Genomic DNA, 17,326 nt, shown 5'->3' with positions numbered 1-17,326 from the left:
AATCCCAAACTCCTAATTTATCCCTTCTCCTCCTTTCCCCTCAGGTAGCCACAAATTTGTTTGTTTTCTATGTCTGTGGGTCTATGTCTATTTTACATATAAGTTCATTGGTACCATTTTTTTTAGATTCCCCATATAAGTGATATTATATAATATTTGTCTTTGTCTGGCTTACTTCACTTAGTATGATAATCTCTAGGTCCATTCATGTTACTGAAAATGGCATTCTTTCATTCTTGTTTTGATAAGAACTTTTAAGACCTATTCTCTTAGCAACTTTCAAATATACAACACAGTATTATAAGCTATACTCACCATACTATACATTACATCTCCAGGACTTATTTATCATGACTATTTTTTTTTTTTTTTGGTGAGAAATCGGCTTCTTTATTAGGTAGTTATGTAAATAATAGTAATACACATTCATGGCAAGCAAATCAAATAGAACAGAGAAATAAGAAGGACATAAGGTAAAAACCAGAAGTAGCATGATCATGGTGACCCTGTTTATGGGGGACTATCCCAGTTAACCATGAAAGCCCCATGTCCTGATTACCCTTTAGGCACTGGCAAATTGGGACATCTGGTCACCCGAATAGCTCTTAACTCCCCCATCCCTCTCCCCAGAGATGTACCTGTTGACCAGCTTCACCCATTTCACCCACCGCCCAACCCTAGTCTCTGGCAACAACCTATCTGTTTTCTGTTTCTATGAGTTTGGGGTTGTTTTTAGTTAATTTTAAAATTTTAACTTTAAAAGTCTAGAGATTTTTTAATTTATTTACTTAACTTTAAAACGTTCAAACCCACAGCAAAGTTGCAATATTGAGGACAATGAACACGTATTTACTCACTCTCCAGATCCCCTGATTGCCCTATCACTGCCAATTTCCTGCTAACCCAGTTCAAAGTGACTGAGAGGAGGGTGAGGAGAGTGAGGCACTCAGATACGAAGTTTAAGAGGCACCAAAAAAAATTCAACCATCAAAATAAACATTGTACTACCGTAATTTTTAATGAAAAGGAAAAAAAATGCATGAACAAAATATCAATATTTTAAATAAAAATGGGATCTGATCCTGTACTTGCACAAAATTTCCTTACTCTCCTCACCCTAATTCTGGCCCTAGTGATATTAAGACACTTCAGCCCCTAAATACATCAGGAGGCATCTTTAAAGAACAAGGTCATTCTCCTACATAGCTGCATACATTTACCAAAGGTAACAATTGTTATTTAATATCTTTTAATAGGCATTCCTAATTTTCCCAGTTACCCTAAAACATTGCTAATTAGCTGTTTCTTTCAAACCAGGACTCAATCAAGGTTTGTTCACACATTGCATTGCATTTGGTTGTTCTATTCAGTCTCATATTCTAGAGCAGGAATCAGCAAGCCACAGCCTGCATGCCTGTTCTTGTAAATAAAGTTTTACTGGAACACAGCCATGCCTGTTCATTCGCATATTGCCTACGGCTGCTTTCATGCTGTAGTGACAGAGAATGTATGGACCCAAAGCCAAATATATTTATAATCTGGCCCTTTATATTTATCTATATTATATATATTTATATTATACACATTAATACTGCATATATATGATATAAATATTATATAACAATATACATATTTATATCATATGTAGCATTTATAATACTACCTTTATTTTTATTATATATTTATTTATTTGTTTAAAATATAAAATACAATCTGCCAATCCTGGTCTTAAAAAGTTTGATGAGATTTAGGGTAAACATTTTTTAACAGACTATCTTGGGGAGCAGTTATAGGTTCACAGCAAAATTGAGTGGAAGGTACAGAGATTTTTCACATACCCCTGTCCCTACACATATGTAATTTCCCCCATTATCAATGTCCCTCACCAGAGCAGTACATTTGTTACACTTGAAGACCATACACTGACACCTCACCATCATAAGGCAAATGGTTTTGACATGACTACTTCATTGGAGTATTAGTTAGCTATTGCTGCGTAACAAATCACCACAAAGTTAGCAGCTGAAAAGAACAGCGGTTTATTCTCTCACACTGTCTGTGGATCAGGAGTCTGGGCACAGGATGGCTGGGGTCTCTGTTCCGGGTCCTACAAGGTGTCAGCAGGACTGGGATCTCACAGTCAGGCTCAGAGCCCTGGTCCATGCTCCTTCAGAACTGAGTTCCTTGCAACTGTAGGACTGTGGATCTCAGCTCCCAGAAGCTGCCTCTTTCCATAGGCAGATCACAACATGGCTGGTTCCTCCTTCAAGGTCAACAGGATCACATCTCTCTCCTGCTACAAGGCTCTGACTTCCAGATTCTTTTAAAGGGTGCCCCTGATTATGTCAGGCCCACCTAGCATAATCTGCCTTCTGATGAATTCAAAATCAACTTATTTGGGACTTTAAATACACCTGCAAATTCCCTTCATCTTTACCATACAGTGGATGGGAGACCAGCCAGGACACTGACACCACAGTGTGAGAATCTCTGGCAGCCTTCTTGTAGAATTCTGCTACAACACATGATTCTGGACTTCAGAAATTTTGGTCCTAATGCTTGCCACCTGGAAAGACTTAGATTAGTTCAAAATAGGACTTTTGATCTTCTTAATTTTGCCAAAATACTGTCCAACAAAAGACCTACCTAAGAATCTTACCTTAATGACATTAAATTAGACAAATGGTAAGGAAATTTGTGTTCCAAATGTATCTAAACTGTCAACTCTAAGGTTTTCAAGTTTTTTCTAATTTTTATTTTAAAATTCTTTTAAAATTATTTTTATTTTTACACAAACCATTTTAACATTTTTAAATTGATGTATAGTTGCTTTAAAATGTTCTGGTAGTTTCAGGTGTAAAGCAAAGTGATTCAGTTATATATTTGTACATATATATACACACATATATATTCATATATATATATTTTTTTCAGATTCTTTTCCATTATAGGCTATTACAAGATATTGAATATAGTTCCCTATGCTATACAGTAGGTCCTTGTTGTTTATCTGTAAGGTTTTCAATTTAATCTCTGTAGATGAAAACAGTAAGGAAAAAATCAGCTTAGCAACTTTTTATGCTTTATAAACATGAGACTGAACAGATGTGCGTGTACCACTGCCCACATGTTGAACACATGCACTCACACTCGTGCACACACTCAGGCATCCTTCAGAACTCACACACGCCCCAGGTGGAACTGGCTTGTGGTTGCCTGTTCTCTGAATAAGTGGGGGCTTCCTCGGACCCTACAAAACCTATTAAAAGAATGGAAAACTGAAAGTGATCCTTGTGGGACGAGGGCATTGTGTGAGGACCCTGGGATGTAGGGTCCCACCCGTGCCGTTGATTCTCAGGATAGGGACTGTTGCCAGCAGGTGCTGATGTGGAAAAGACTGTCCAGACTCTGGTGGACTCAGAATGCGGTGCAGGCTGCCTTAGCTGGTGTTCAGACAGGAACGCAGCGAAACTGAGCAGAATCCCTTTGTGGGCTGGAAGCCATGAATCCTCAATGCTTCCTTTCCTCTCCCCCCCCCGCCACACCCACACAGTGCCACATCCTCTATACTTTACCTTCTAAATATTCCTCCCTTGTACCCCCTTTTCTCCTCCTCAATGCTCCCATCCTGGTCTAAGCCACCATCATCCTTTGCCTGCCTAAACGACAAAACAGCCTCCCTGCACCCTCTCTGGCTCCCCTCCAATCACTTCCCTGCAGAGTAGTTTGAGCATTTGCTTCCAACTTAAAAGCTGCTCAGACAGTTCCTTGTGTAGAACCCAAGTGCAGTTTCTACCAGCACTAAATGCCAAGACCAAAAGCCTTAACTCATCTCATAAGAATGAGTGGCCTGCCCCCTCCGTCCTCTCCACTCTTATCCTGTTCTCTCTGGCTCTCGCTCTCTCTCTCTCCTTCCCTCCCATTTCTCTGCAATCCAAGAACACTGGTCTTTTTTTTTTTTTTTTTTTAAGTTCTTTAAATGTGCCACAGTCTTCCCCACTACAGGGCCTCTGCAGAGCCATTCCCTCTGACTTTCATGGTGAACATCTCCATATCCTTCAGAGGTCAGCTACAATGTCACCAATTCTGGGAAGCCTTTCTCATCCACTGCTAGCCTGGGTTAAGTCCCTCGGGTGGCAGAAGGCATTTTCCAAACATGGCCATGGCAATATTTCTTATTCCCCAAGCTATTTCAGAACCTGGCCACTCGCCAGGAGTCTGTTGGCCCTCCTCTTGAACTTGGGAGTTTGTTGGCCCTCCTCTTGAACTTGGGAGGGACTTTTGATTTCTGGAGTCTGTTGGCCCTCCTCTTGAACTTGGGAGGGACTTTTGATTCTGTGTGACTTGCAAAGACAGATCAGAAAAGGCTATAAGGCTTCCACCTGGCTCACGTGCTCCTCTCAGGGTGATTGGTCTTGGAACCTACCTGCCATATTGTGAGGAAGCTCAAGCTGCATGTGGAGGCCACATGTAGATAATCCTGGCAACAGCCCCAGGTCTGATCTCGACCTACAGCCAGAAGCAACTGACAGACATGTGAGTGAGTAAGTCTTCAGAGGATTCCAGCCTCAGCCTTCCAGCCACTCAGCTGACACTGAGGGGCCAGGGATGAACCATCATTGCCAAGCCTGTCCACATGGCAGAGGGAAGGGCAAAATAAATGTTCTTATCATCGTAAACCTCCAAATCTTGAGATGGTTTGTAACACAGCCACAGTAACTGGAAAATAATAACTATCACACTTGTACCTTCTTTTTGAAGTATCTGTTACAGTTGAAACTTTACATTTGTGTTTATGATTATTTGATTTCTATCCTTCTTGAAAGACTGATGATGTAAGGTAAAAGGTAAAAACCTTGCCAGTTTTGTTCACTATTCTACTCCTGACCCCTGGCAAATGATGCACTTGTTGCCAGTGAGCTGCCAACCCAGCTTTCCTCCACCTCTTCAGATATGAAAAGACATACCAAATGAAGATGATGTACAAGAGACTGTGGGATGGCAGAGGAGAGGTCCGGTAGATTCTTTTTTTTTTTTTTTTTTTTTTCTTGGCTGCATTGGGTCTTCATGGCTGCATGCAGGCTTTCTCTAGTTTGGCGAGCAGGGGCTACTCTTCGTTGTGGTGCACGGGCTTCTCAGTGCAGTGGCTTCTCTCTCTGCGGAGCATGGGCTTTAGGGGCACAGGCTTCAGTAATTGCAGCACATGGACTCAGTAGTTGTGGTGCAAGGGCTTAGTTGCTCCACAGCATGTGGGATCTTCCCAGACCAGGGATCGAACCCATGTCCCCTACATTGGCAGGCGGATTCTTAACCACTGAGCCGCCAGGGAAGTCCCTTGGTAGCTTCTTGAAAGAGAGGACACTTGGGTTGTAGTTTGTAGGATGAGTAGGGTGCTTTCCGTGTAATGAAGAGATAGAATGGGGCTTCTGGCAAAGGAAACAATATGTGCTGATGTTGGAGAAATCGGTGGGTCAAGAAACCAAGCACCACACACAGAGGGTTGGAGAACTCAGATTTATTAAGCTGGCGGCCCCAGACGAGCTAACACTGCAAAGTTCTGGGCCCTGAACGGCAGGGTGAGCTTTACTTTTATAGTGCACATGTTTACAGAGCATGTAAGTTTCCAAACAGAAACTTACAAGAGCAGGTGCAGTACATTCCCTTTTTTAGCAAAACATCTTAAAGTTACATTGAATTGTTAGGTCATCCTGTTTTTCTCAGTGCAGCAAGCTTATTTCACAAAAGCAAAAGCATGGAGTTGTTTTTGGCTGAGTGTAAGTTTCTAATTTTCCTCTTCACTGATACACAGGGCAAGGAAGCAGCCAGGCTAGGCAGGCATTGACAGGAGGTTCTGCACAGAGAAAGGGCAGCTTGCTTGGGTGGAAAATTCTGCAAGAAACGGTTCCTAAGGGACGGTTTTTATTGCGTTCAATGCTGCACGTAGGTGCTTAGATTTCACTCACAAGAAATAGGAAGACCGTGGAGATTTGGAAGCAGCTGTGGAGTGATCGCAATTCTTGATAGCACTGGGACTGGAAAAACTGGTTAAGGGGCTCCTGAACTGATCCAGTGGGGAAGTGATGGGATCAGGACTAGAAAAGTGAAAATAGGAGCATCAGGACTAAGTCAAGAGTAATTTAGCAAAAGTTCACTGCAGGGCCTTGTATTAGGGTGCTGTGTGCCCATACCCCAGTTGTTACATAAACCATATGAAGCAGGGGTCCAGAACAATTTTTTAGTAAATATATCAGGCTGTGTAGATCTTAGCATCTGTCGCAGCTATCTGTCGACCCTGCTGTCGTAGCGCAAAAATAGCCAGCGATGACAGGTAACGCGTGGGCGTGCCTGTGTTCCAATAAAACTTTATTTTACAGACACCGAAATTTGAATTTCAGAGAATTTTCACGTGTCACAGAATAGTCTTCCCTCTTCGTTTTTTTTCTAGCTTGTAAAATTGCAAAAACCATTCTTAGTTTGCTTGTGGAGCAGGACAAAAGCAGGCGACAGGTCTGGTTTTGCCCACTGGTGGTGTATAAAAAGTTATTAGAATTTCAATTTTAGGGGTAAGCTCCCACGGGGAGGTCCTAAAGAAGACCCGCCTTCAGTGGCGTCACCAGGCCACGCCCCCCAGGGCGGGGGCAGCGCATGCGCGGACCGGCCCTCGGGCGGGGGCGGGGCGGGCCGCGGCTCCGACTTCCAACATGGCGCACGCTGGCGGCGGCAGCGGCGGCGGCGGCGGCCCCGCGGGCCGGGGGCTGAGTGGCGCCCGCTGGGGTCGCTCGGGCTCTGCGGGCCACGAGAAGCTGCCGGTGCACGTGAGTGGTGGGCCAGCACTCCCTGGGGGACCCTGTCGTCCAGCCCCCGCAGGCCGGCGCCCCCCACCCAGGCCCCGCCCGGCCCCGCCTCGGCCTCCCCTCCGCGAGGCCCGGGACCCCCGACTGCCCCCCTCCGCCCCTCGGATGCCCGGCCCGTCCCCCTCCCGCCAGGGACCCCCGCCCCCGTCCCTCCTCCGCCGACCGCGGCCCACCGGGACCCTCCCGCTCCCCGCAGGTGGAGGACGCCCTCACCTACCTGGACCAGGTGAAGATCCGCTTCGGCAGCGACCCTGCCACTTACAACGGCTTCCTGGAGATCATGAAGGAGTTCAAAAGCCAGAGGTACCTGCGGGGACCCTACCCATCCCGGGGGGTGCTCCCTGGACCGCAGTCGGCCTGAGTGGGCTGGGAACCCCCACCCCGGGTGCCCCTCCACAGGATGACCTTGCGCGGGTTGTTGAACTTCTCGGAGCCTCAGTTCCTTCTTCCAAAAAAAAAAAGACAGAAGAGGACCCCCCTCCCCCCGCCCCCGTGGAGCTGTTGTGGGGATTCCTGGAACGGAGGGCAGGAGTGGGGTGAGGCGAGTGAAGCAGTCGAGCAAGCACAGGGTCGGATCCCGTCTTTACTCAAAATGTGGATTTTTTTAAATGAATTTTGTGCATCCGGGATTTTTAAAATTTCATTTAGATTTTTTTTGTCAAGCACTGCATGAGTGTTGTTTATCTTGATTACTGAATGTTTTAGCACTTTCTCCCCCTTAAATCTTATCCCCAAGGTGAGTGCCTCACCCACCTCACCCTAGTCCCAGGCCTGCTTGGAAATAATGCGCGTAAAGTGCTTAGTAAGGAACCTGGCCCTTAGAAGGTGTTTAAAACACATTCGCTGTTTTCATGGGCACAGAATCAGGAGGGTTAGAGATAGATGGGGGGACCTCCCAATGGATAGTAAGCTGGTTTGACAGGGGGCTCATTGAGGCTGATGGTGGGCCAGGGGTTTGCCCAGATTCACCTTAAGGGCAGAGGTGGGACCAGAACTCGGTCCCTCTGACTGAGATTCTCAAGTGTCACATCCCCGCTGTGCTGCTGCCTCTTCTGAGGAAATACGGCAGGGCCCACCTGGTTTCCTTCCACAAGCACGATGCTGAGACCTTGGCCCTGACTGCAGTCCTGAGGGAGACCCTGTCACTCCCCTCAGATTCCGAGTAGCTTTCATACTGGCAGGGCCTTTGGCGTTTTTACATTACAGTCAGACTTGCTGGGAACAGCTCCTGTGTCATAGTCGATCCCTAATTCATGTGAGATGAATTTATCCCCCATTTAGAGAGCTCTGACCTTCTGTCATTTCCTGGAGCCCAGTACTTGCAGCTGGCTCTCCTGACATTTTCAGAATTTCACGTGCTCTCAGTGTTTTGGGAGCCGAGCTGTGTACATATTCTGCGGGTTTTGCCAGGAAGGCACAGGGAGCCCAGGCCCGGCTGCCTTGTCAGTGGAGCACCTGTGAGCAGAGCCATGCCAGTCACATCGGAGGGTGTTTCATTGTGTGTTAGGAAGCTTGTGCTATGGCACGGGTAAGGGAGTCAGGAGTCAATTTTGTTTTCAGTTTGCTCCCCGAGACGCTTCTGCCCACTCTCGTTCTTCTTTGTTCCAGCATCGATACTCCTGGAGTCATCCGACGAGTGTCGCAGCTCTTTCACGAACACCCTGACCTCATTGTTGGATTCAACGCTTTCCTTCCTCTTGGGTACAGAATAGACATTCCCAAGAACGGCAAGTTAAACATACAGTCGCCTCTGTCGAGCCAGGTATGCCGCTGCAGTGGTTTGAGTGATCTGGCCTTAGCATAGCCCACCCTGGTACTCAGGTACTCAGGACAGGCAGCGTGTCTCATGTATTTCACTGTTGGAAAGCTGGTGAAGAGCTGATCTTTTTCTTGAAATGCTTCTAGCACAAATCAAAATAGACTGAAACACCTACACAGGCAGCCTCTGCATCCCAAATTGATCCGTTTGGCGGATTTAAATCAAGAGTGGACGTGTCTGTGTATGTCACAGAGGCAGTCTCCTAACATGGTCGTGTGTCCCGTCAGAATCATCGCATCTGCAGTCACTGAGGTCTTGGTTTGAGGCTTTCACCCTGAGCTCACTAGGCAGGCCACACTTGTACTTGGGCCTGTGGTCCCCTGATGATCCTCGGTGCCACCCGCAAAATAAAGGGTTGGAGGTACTTGTGTGACTGGCCATTTTTATTGTTGCTGTGCTTCATTTGCCTGCCGACAGGGTCATTGACTCAGCTTAGGCTTGTGGCTTTGGTCCCTTCTTTCTCGAGTGACAGGTTGCTGCCTCTTCTATCTCTGCAGTCCCTTCTTGTTTGAGCTCACCAGACCTCTGAGAAAAAGAAAACCTGTGTTAGCTTTACCTTTATAGGGTAACTGTCGTCTTCGTCTCTCCTCGCCCCTGTTGCCATTTAAGGCATAACACTTTGCTACAGGGGTGCTGTCCAGGGCGTGGCGGGGTGTTAGGCAGCGTCCCTGGCCTCCACCCACTAGGCCCTCACCCAGTTGAGACGCCAGAAATGTCTGCAGACATAGCCAAGTGTCTCCTGGAAGCGAAACATCAGCATTGAGAAGCACTGGTATGAGTGAACCAGCTCTTTCATCCTCCTCCATCACTGCCCCGGGGATTTTTGCAGGGATGGTAGAAATCTACTCTGGAAACATTTTGTGGGTTTCTTCTCTGATGAAGGAGATTGCAGTTTCCTATCAATGAGGGAGTCAGGCTTTGAGTAGGGAGCAGTGAGAGGCAACGCGGCAGTGGCTGGTCCCTCTCCAAGGGGGACTGGCACATAAATTCTGCCTTTTCTGTACACAAGGCAAGCTCCACTGTCAGCACGTTGTCTCATTAAAGCCAAGAAGTGTGCCTCAGTTTTAAGAAGGAGCGTGGAAGCCTTCAGCCAGTGAATTTCAAAAAGCTTCCATTTCATGTTTGCAAAAGGAGCCCCAGGATCCAGAGGTAGCACTCCTGCCTCCAGATGATAAAAGCCTTAGTGGGGTTTAATCTTCAGAACAGCCACGGCTAGGGAAGAAGCGCAAGCTCCTTTGCAGCAGTGTGTGCGGGAGCGCTCTGCTGAATCTGAAGCGCTGTATGAACACTGGGTGTCATCACCATCACTCGCTAGGAGAGAGCCGGACTCCAGGACCTCATCTGCACTGCACGTGTGGAATTCACCTTTCTCAAGCCCTGCTGGAGTGACTGCTCTCAGGGCCGGATCTCCACGTGAGCCTCACCTTCCCTTAAATGGCCGCAAGGCCCCTGCTGCTCCGCACACAGCTTGAAGGACGGCTGGAGAGACAAGGAGACTAGCCCAGTCTTGTCTGCCCCTCGGTGGATTTCGTAGCCACAGGCCTATCAACGTGAACATGGGCTTGATGAGAACCTTCCCTTAATAGCTGCCTACCAGGGCTCTCTGGTCTTACTGCAGCCTGGAAGCAGCAGGAGAGGTACGTGCCCTTCGCTCCCTAGGGACACGCGCTGCCCATTTGGTTTTAGTCACAAGCACGAACCTGCCATGTTTCCAGGCCTGCTTCACGCCCAGCACAAACGCAGTGTTCTCTCAGCTTACTAGAGTCCTTTTCGAATCCACAGTAGCCTAACAACTTTACAGAACTCCCTACTCGCCAGTGCCCTGGTGATTTTTCATTTTTCATTGGTTTTTCTAGCGTCACTGTTTTGGAGTACAGTGCAGTGTGTGTGTGTGTGTGTGTGTGTGTGTGTGTGTGTGTGTGTGTGTGTGTGTGTGCGCGCGCGCTTTTCCATTTTTCATCTCATCTTGGATCCTGTCAGTGCAGTGTGCGTGTGTGTGTGTGTGTGTGCGTGTTTGTGTGTGTGTGTGCGCGCTTTTCCATTTTTCATCTCATCTTGGATCCTGTCAGCTATAAAGGAATGGTTCTTAGGTGCTAAGGAAGAGAAATAAGTCTTAGACTGTGGGCAGCCTTTTGTGTGGGTTTCTCAGCGCCGGTGCTGTCGCTGCTGGGGCCAGATCCTTCCTCGTGGGGGCCGTCTCGTGCCCTGTAGCGTGTTGAGCAGCATCCCTGGTCTCCCCCCACCTGATGCCAGCGGCACCCCATCCCCCCGTCTAGGTGTCTGAAATGTCTCTAAATACCTCTAGATGTTGCCAAGTGTCCCCTGGGGGGCAGAATCGCCCCAGTTGAGAACACTAGTCTAAGGAGAAGATAGACATGTGCCGTGATGTGGGCAGCGTGGCCAGAGGGGGGCTGGGGGCCATGGCAGGAAGAACGTCCCTTTGCTGTGGCTGTGGCCTCCCGAGTTAGTATCTTTTTGGATCTGGTTGGCCTGAGTTGTAACGTCACCTCCTCAGAGAGCCCCCTGCTCCCACCCCCAGGTCATTTTCACAGCACCCCATTTTATGTATTTCAAAATACTGCCGCAAAGCTAAGAGATAAAAAAATCCACTGTTTCTTGTTGGTTTGCGTTTCCTGGTGGACTGAGTCCTCCAGATCAGGCAGGGCTGCGTCTGTCTTGTTTACAACTGTCCCCGTTCCGGGACCTCACAGGGACGAGATGCTGGATGTCAGTGGGAAAGTGATGAATCTTTTGGCTCCCAGGTCCCGTTCAGGATGGACTCTGCCTCTCGGGCCGGCCTTTTTGTGCTCGGCTGGGCTGCTTGAATGATAAGAAAAGAGATGAACCTTGGAAGTGCAGCTTGTAATTTCGTGATCCCTTTACATTCAAAGGGAGGCAGGCCGTCTTCCCTCCGGGAATGGTCATTCGAAGTTCAGTCATCCCCTGGGAGGTCGCCTCTCGTGTCGTCTTAGTCATCCCCAGAGCGGGTGTAGGCCACCTCTGCTGTGCCAGGCGCTGAGGTTCTTTCAGAGTCCTGGCTCTCGGGGCGCTTACAAGGTTGAGGTGGGGACTCAGGTGAGACATGTATGGACAGATGTGAAATATGGGAGGGAGTTCAGCGCTGCAGGTGACAGACAGCAGGCCAGGCCCGGGGAGGTGTTGTGGACGGAGTCTGGGTGGACAGCAGGAGCCACGCCTCCGTCTCTTGGGGGACTCTTCCTGGTGGGGGCTAAAGGCCTGAGATGGGAACGAGGGGGTGTGCCTGAGAAACAGCCAGGAAGCCGGAGGGGTCAGTACCCGAGGCAGAGAGTGTAGGAGAGAGAGCCAGGAGCGGGGAAGCCAGGGCAGAGCTCTGCAAAGGCTGCTTTGGCAGCTGTGCCAGAAGTGGACTGAGGGGGCAAGGGAGGATCTGGGAGGCCAGGGAGGGGCCCCGTGTGGGCCAGATGGAGTGGACGGTGATGTGGACCAGGGGTGGGGTGATTCCAGGATGCCTGCGTCTCTGGGTGAAGGCGGCATCTGCTGAGATGAGCATTGGGGGGCGGGGGCTGTTCTGCATTTGGAAGTCCATTTGCGGCGTGTCTTAACTACCCAGGTGGAGCTGTGTGTGGACACTCAGATGGACAGGTCGGCCACGTAGGGTGGCTCATCAGTGTCTAGGAGGCATTTCTAACGGTGCCTGGTCAAGGCCACCCACAGCAGGCAGAGAAGACAAAGGCCTGGATTGTTCTAGAAAGTGTAGGCCAAGGGTTGGCACACTGTGGCCCATGGGACAAAGCCAGCTTATTTTTGTATGGCTGGTGGTTTTTACATTTTTCAGATTATGTTAAAATTTTTTTAAATTGTAGTAATATTTACCTAACATAAATTCATCATTATAACCATTTTAATGTGTCTGATTCAGTGGCTTTTCATATATTCACAACACCAAGAAACCACCACTACTAATTTCAGAACATTTCTGTCACCCCCAAAAAGAAACTGTACCTCCCAATTCCACCCCCCAGCCGCTGGCAACCACTAGTCCACTTTCTGTAGGTTTTCCTGTTCTGGGTACTTCATGTAAATGGAATCGTATACCATATGTCCTTCTACGTCTGGGCTTCCTTCTCTCAGCATGATGTTTTCGAGGTGCGTGCATGTTGTATCAGAGCTTCATTCCTTTTTAAGGCTGAATAATAGTCCACCGCAGGGATGGACCACATTTTGTTCATCAGTTGATGGATACGTGGGTTGTTTCCGCCTTTTGGCAATGGCAAATAGGGCTGCTATAAACGTGTGTGTATAAGGATCTGTTTGAACACCTGTTTCTGGTTCTTTGGATGGATGCCTAGGAGTGGAATTGCTCAGTCACCGGGTGACCAGTCTGAAGAATCGCCAGACTGTTTGCCACAGTGGTTGCACCATTACTGTCTGGCCTCTTTGCTGAGCCCTGGTCTCCAGGGGTGGTTCTCCATCTTGTCACAGTGACTCACTCCAGGGAATTGGAAGCGGCACTTGGTGCTTGAAAATGCCCCCTCGTACTGATGGGGAGGGAGCTCCCCATAAATACACAGCCTCCTCCGAAGCAAACCTCAGCTCTGGGACTGCTCCGGGGCTGCCCCCTCTCCCCCCCCCGCCTGGCTCCTTCCAGCTCCTTCCACCACCAAGCCTGTGTACCGTGAAGGGACGTGAGCGTAGACCTTTGTGAGCTTAAGCAAAGGTGACCAGGAAGAGCATCCGTGAAGTGATTTAGAACAAATTGCAGCGCTGGGGAGAAACAGTACTTAGAGTTGTGACTGCTCTGGATCTCCTGTGTGTCTGTTTTCCTCCGCTCAGACTTCCTGGAGTTGCCTCTGAACTCACTGCTGTGTGCTGAGTTGTGCCCCCACCGCACTCTCAGATTTGTATCCTGAAGTTCTAACCCTCAGTATCTCAGAATATGACTGTATTTGAAGATCGTGTCTTTACAGAGATAATTTAGGTAAAACGAGGCCATCAGGACGGGCCTTTATCCAATCCGACTGGTGTTCTTATAAGAAGAGGAAATTTGGACACACGGAGAGACCCCAGGGATATGTGTGCACAGAGGGACAACCCTGTGAGGACACAGCGAGAAGACACTTGTCTGCCAGCCGCGAGGCCTCAGGAGATACCAGCCCTGCTGACACCTTGATCTTGGACGTCCAGCCTCCAGAACTGCGAGGAAATAAATGTCTGTCGTTGACGCTGCCCAGTCTGTGGTATTTGTTGTGGCAGCCCCAGCGCACTGGTAGACCCACTCAGGTGCCAGTGGGTGTGCCTGGCAGAGGTGTATGTTTTGATGACAGCTCTGTAGCCGCGCGCAGCAGTGTGCCCGGCATCCCTGGAGTCTGGGGTCAGCAGTGGGTGCAGGGTGCGGCGCCAGAGGCCACAGGGGATTTGTTCATTCATCCATCTATCTGATCATCCCCATCAGTGGATGAAGCCCGCTCTGTTCCAAGCACTGTTCCAGGCACTGCAGATACAGCAGTGACCAAAATAGAATCCCTGGCCTCCTGGAGTTTGTCACCTGATCAGGGCTGGACGGACCATAAAATAAGTAAAATGTGTTACATGTAGGAAGGTGATGTGTGCCGTGGAGAAAAATAGAGCAAGAAAGGGGCTCAGAGTGCTGGGAGGTGGGGTCATTTTACTTTGGTGCAGGATGGTTCTGGAAGACTTGCTGAAAGGTGTTGTGTAAGCAAAGACCTAAAGCTGAGCGGGAGGGGTCCCGACCTGCCCGAGACCCAGTCGGGGGCCTGCAGGATGCCCAGGGTCGCTCCTGACAGCCCAGTGGCCATCAGTGGCAGAGGGAGGCCATCCTCAGGACCACACACACAGTTCCAGTTTCGAAGCATAAGCATCACCTCCTTTGGAGGGTGGTCCTGTCCCACTGTGAATTAGGATTCCGACTTCCCAGAAGAGAGATGTGTGTCTGTTTTTTATTTTTATTTGTACTGACAGAAAAGCACGTACGTAGAGAGCATGCTTGGTGACCATGCAGGGCCCATCTCTCTCTTCTCTCAGGTGACTCGCCTCAGGCTTAGCACCAAAAGTCCCACAGCCCAGGGCAACCTGGACAGTGGGCCCTCCTCACCCACAGGGTCCCAGTCTCATGCCTGCTGACAGCAGGTGCTTTCAGAGCTGGAAACAATCTTGCTGAGATGGGCTGGCCAGAGATGTGGCCTTATAAACAGCCCCAAACTCCGCTCCCAGAAGGATCAAACAATCCACTCTTTGTAAATTTCTCCTGCGTGCCAATTTTTCAGAGTGTAGAGTGTGCGCCACTGTTTCACATTCCTTGACTCTGTTAGAAGCATCAGGCAGAGGTGAGTTCTTGAGACTCTCCCAGGAACTCGTGGGTACTCAGAATGGCGAGGCAGGGCTATCTCCATGTCTGGGTGCCCCCTCTCTGTAGGTCCCCAGAAATAACCTTTTTGTGCATCAAGGTAAAAAAAACTTGGCTCTGTGCTAAGTTTTGCCTGTTCTCGCACACAGTGGCTCAGTCTGGCGTCTCTCACAGTCTGTTCCCGTTGTCGGGCCCGACGGTAACTTGCTGTCATACTGTTGTCAGGAGAATTTGCACAACCACAGCGACTGTGCAGAGAATGTCAAGCAGCAGATGCTGTGTAAGGAGGACAAACCCCAGGTGCCCTTGGAGTCCGATTCCGTGGAATTCAACAACGCCATCAGCTACGTGAACAAGATTAAGACCCGCTTTCTAGACCACCCAGAAATCTACAGGTCATTCCTGGAGATACTGCACACTTACCAGGTGAGAAGCCGTAGGTCACACTTCCTTGTGGGTGTTTGTGGCATCATCCAATATCAGGTGCATTGGAAACATTCAGATTTTCTTATCTGGATTCATGGAAGCCTGTAAAATTATGAGTAGCTCTTTTTTTTTTTTTTGCATTGATTTCTTTTATTGTGGCAAAATATATATAAATATAAAACAACCATTTCAACCATTTTTAAGTGTACAATTCAGTGGCACGAAGTACATTCACACTGTTGTGCAAGCATCACCATCATCCATTTCCAGAACATGTTCATCTTCCTCAACTAAAACTGTCCCCATGAAACACTGACTGCTCACTCCTCACGCCCCCAGCCCCTGGCACCCACCCTTCTACTTTCTGCCTCTCTGACTCTGACTCTGCTAGGGACCTCCTGTGAGCGGAATCATACGGTATTTGTCCTTTTGTTGCTGGCTTGTTTCACTTAGTGTAGTGTCCTGAGGTCCATCTGCGCTCTAGCATGTGTCAGAATGGCCTTCTTTTTAAGGCTGAATAATATTCCATTGTATGGCTGTGCCTCATTTTCTTTATCCATTCATCCACCCAGCAGACACTCTGGTTGCTTCCACATTCTGGCTATTGTGGAAGAGTCTGCTGTGAACACAGGTGTACCTGTTGGAGGTCTATTTAGGTTTGATTTTAATTTGCTCCTTGGGGCACCTCTGCACCCTCACTAGGAAACACACATCAGAAGATTAAAGAAGAACCCAAGAAGACAGTTTTCTTTTCGTGAGATGGCTTAGTTGTTGTTTAGACAGTAGAACTACCCTTTATTTATGCTGATTATAACTGGGCTTTGTGCCAGGCACTGGGTCACCAGATGAATGGTTGGTGTTGCTTAGGAGTTCAGTTTAGAGGTGAAGGAAACATAGAAACGACTGGGGTGAAAAGGAAGGGCTGTGTGTAGGAGAGGTGTGTCAGGGTTAAGAGTTGCTGACCCTATCGGAGGTCAGGGAGAGGCTACCCAGGTTGAATCTTGACAAATCAGTCAGAACCATCAGGTGAAAGGTGGACTCTCTGCGTGCTGGGAACAGCCCGTGCAAAGGCCCAGGGGCCAGAGCAGGCAGCTGGCTTCAGGGGACTTGGCAGGAAGTGCAGGCAGGCCAGTGAAAAGGGACGTCTGTGTCATGCAAGGAGTTCGGATGTCATCCTCGCCCAGACGTGGAGTTACTGATGCCTTTTTATTCTTCTAAGCAACAGAACCCACTTAGAAATGAAATCTTTTGCACAGCCTTGATAAGTGAAATAAAGAAATGGGATTCTTTTTAGCGTAAATGTTTATGATCAGATCGATAGCATTTGCTCCCTGTACACCCAGTGGAGCTGTCTCAATGCTCTAAACATTTGTGGGCAGTGATGCCAGTGATGTACTCAGTCCTTTCGGCCTCACGTCCAGCATCTGCACGGTCTTTGTACGGCATTGAGAACTTCCTGCTTCTCACAGATAACTGGTCGCGAGTGGCAGCTGCGAACATGCAGTCTGTGTGGAGGGATGATGTTTGTGATCATGGGGTTTTATGGGTCCTTCACAGATTGAGTGGGGTTATCACATCTCAGGAGCTAGGAGGATCTTTAGAGGAAAGGCCGGGAGGTATCTGTTCTGCTGATGCGAATTGGGGAGGCGGGGATAGAGAAGTTAGACTGACTTATCCAAAGTCATAGCGAAGGGCCACAGGTTGATTTGGAGAAAGCATGAGGGAGAAGGTACAACTCTGTTCTTCAGCCAGAGCCACAGGGAATTGGTTGGAAATGCAGCTGCCTGGGCCTTCACCCCAGGTTCTGCCTGGCATCTGCATTTTCAACAAGCCCCCTGGCAACTCTGACCTCAGGTCGTCCGTTTCTTCAAAAGGAGCTGA

The 17,326-nt window shown here is 48.7% G+C and overlaps 1 protein-coding gene across 1 annotated transcript in view; it reads left to right on the top strand.

The window, feature by feature from the left end:
• The first annotated feature begins 6,681 nt into the window (after positions 1-6,681).
• Positions 6,682-17,326, top strand: part of SIN3B (SIN3 transcription regulator family member B) — a 40,531-nt gene continuing 29,886 nt past the window's right edge. Inside the window, exons 1-4 of the mRNA XM_057709431.1 lie at positions 6,682-6,815; positions 7,051-7,157; positions 8,463-8,616; positions 15,245-15,445. Of these exons, the coding sequence (XP_057565414.1) occupies positions 6,702-6,815; positions 7,051-7,157; positions 8,463-8,616; positions 15,245-15,445 (576 nt within the window). The 5' untranslated portion in view covers positions 6,682-6,701. The remainder of the gene's footprint in view (positions 6,816-7,050; positions 7,158-8,462; positions 8,617-15,244; positions 15,446-17,326) is intronic.

The sequence above is a fragment of the Hippopotamus amphibius genome, chromosome 15 (genome assembly GCF_030028045.1).
Source record: "Hippopotamus amphibius kiboko isolate mHipAmp2 chromosome 15, mHipAmp2.hap2, whole genome shotgun sequence".
NCBI lineage: Eukaryota > Metazoa > Chordata > Mammalia > Artiodactyla > Hippopotamidae > Hippopotamus > Hippopotamus amphibius.
Note: the sequence above shows the minus strand (reverse complement) of the source record. Positions and strands in the feature narration are given on the sequence as shown.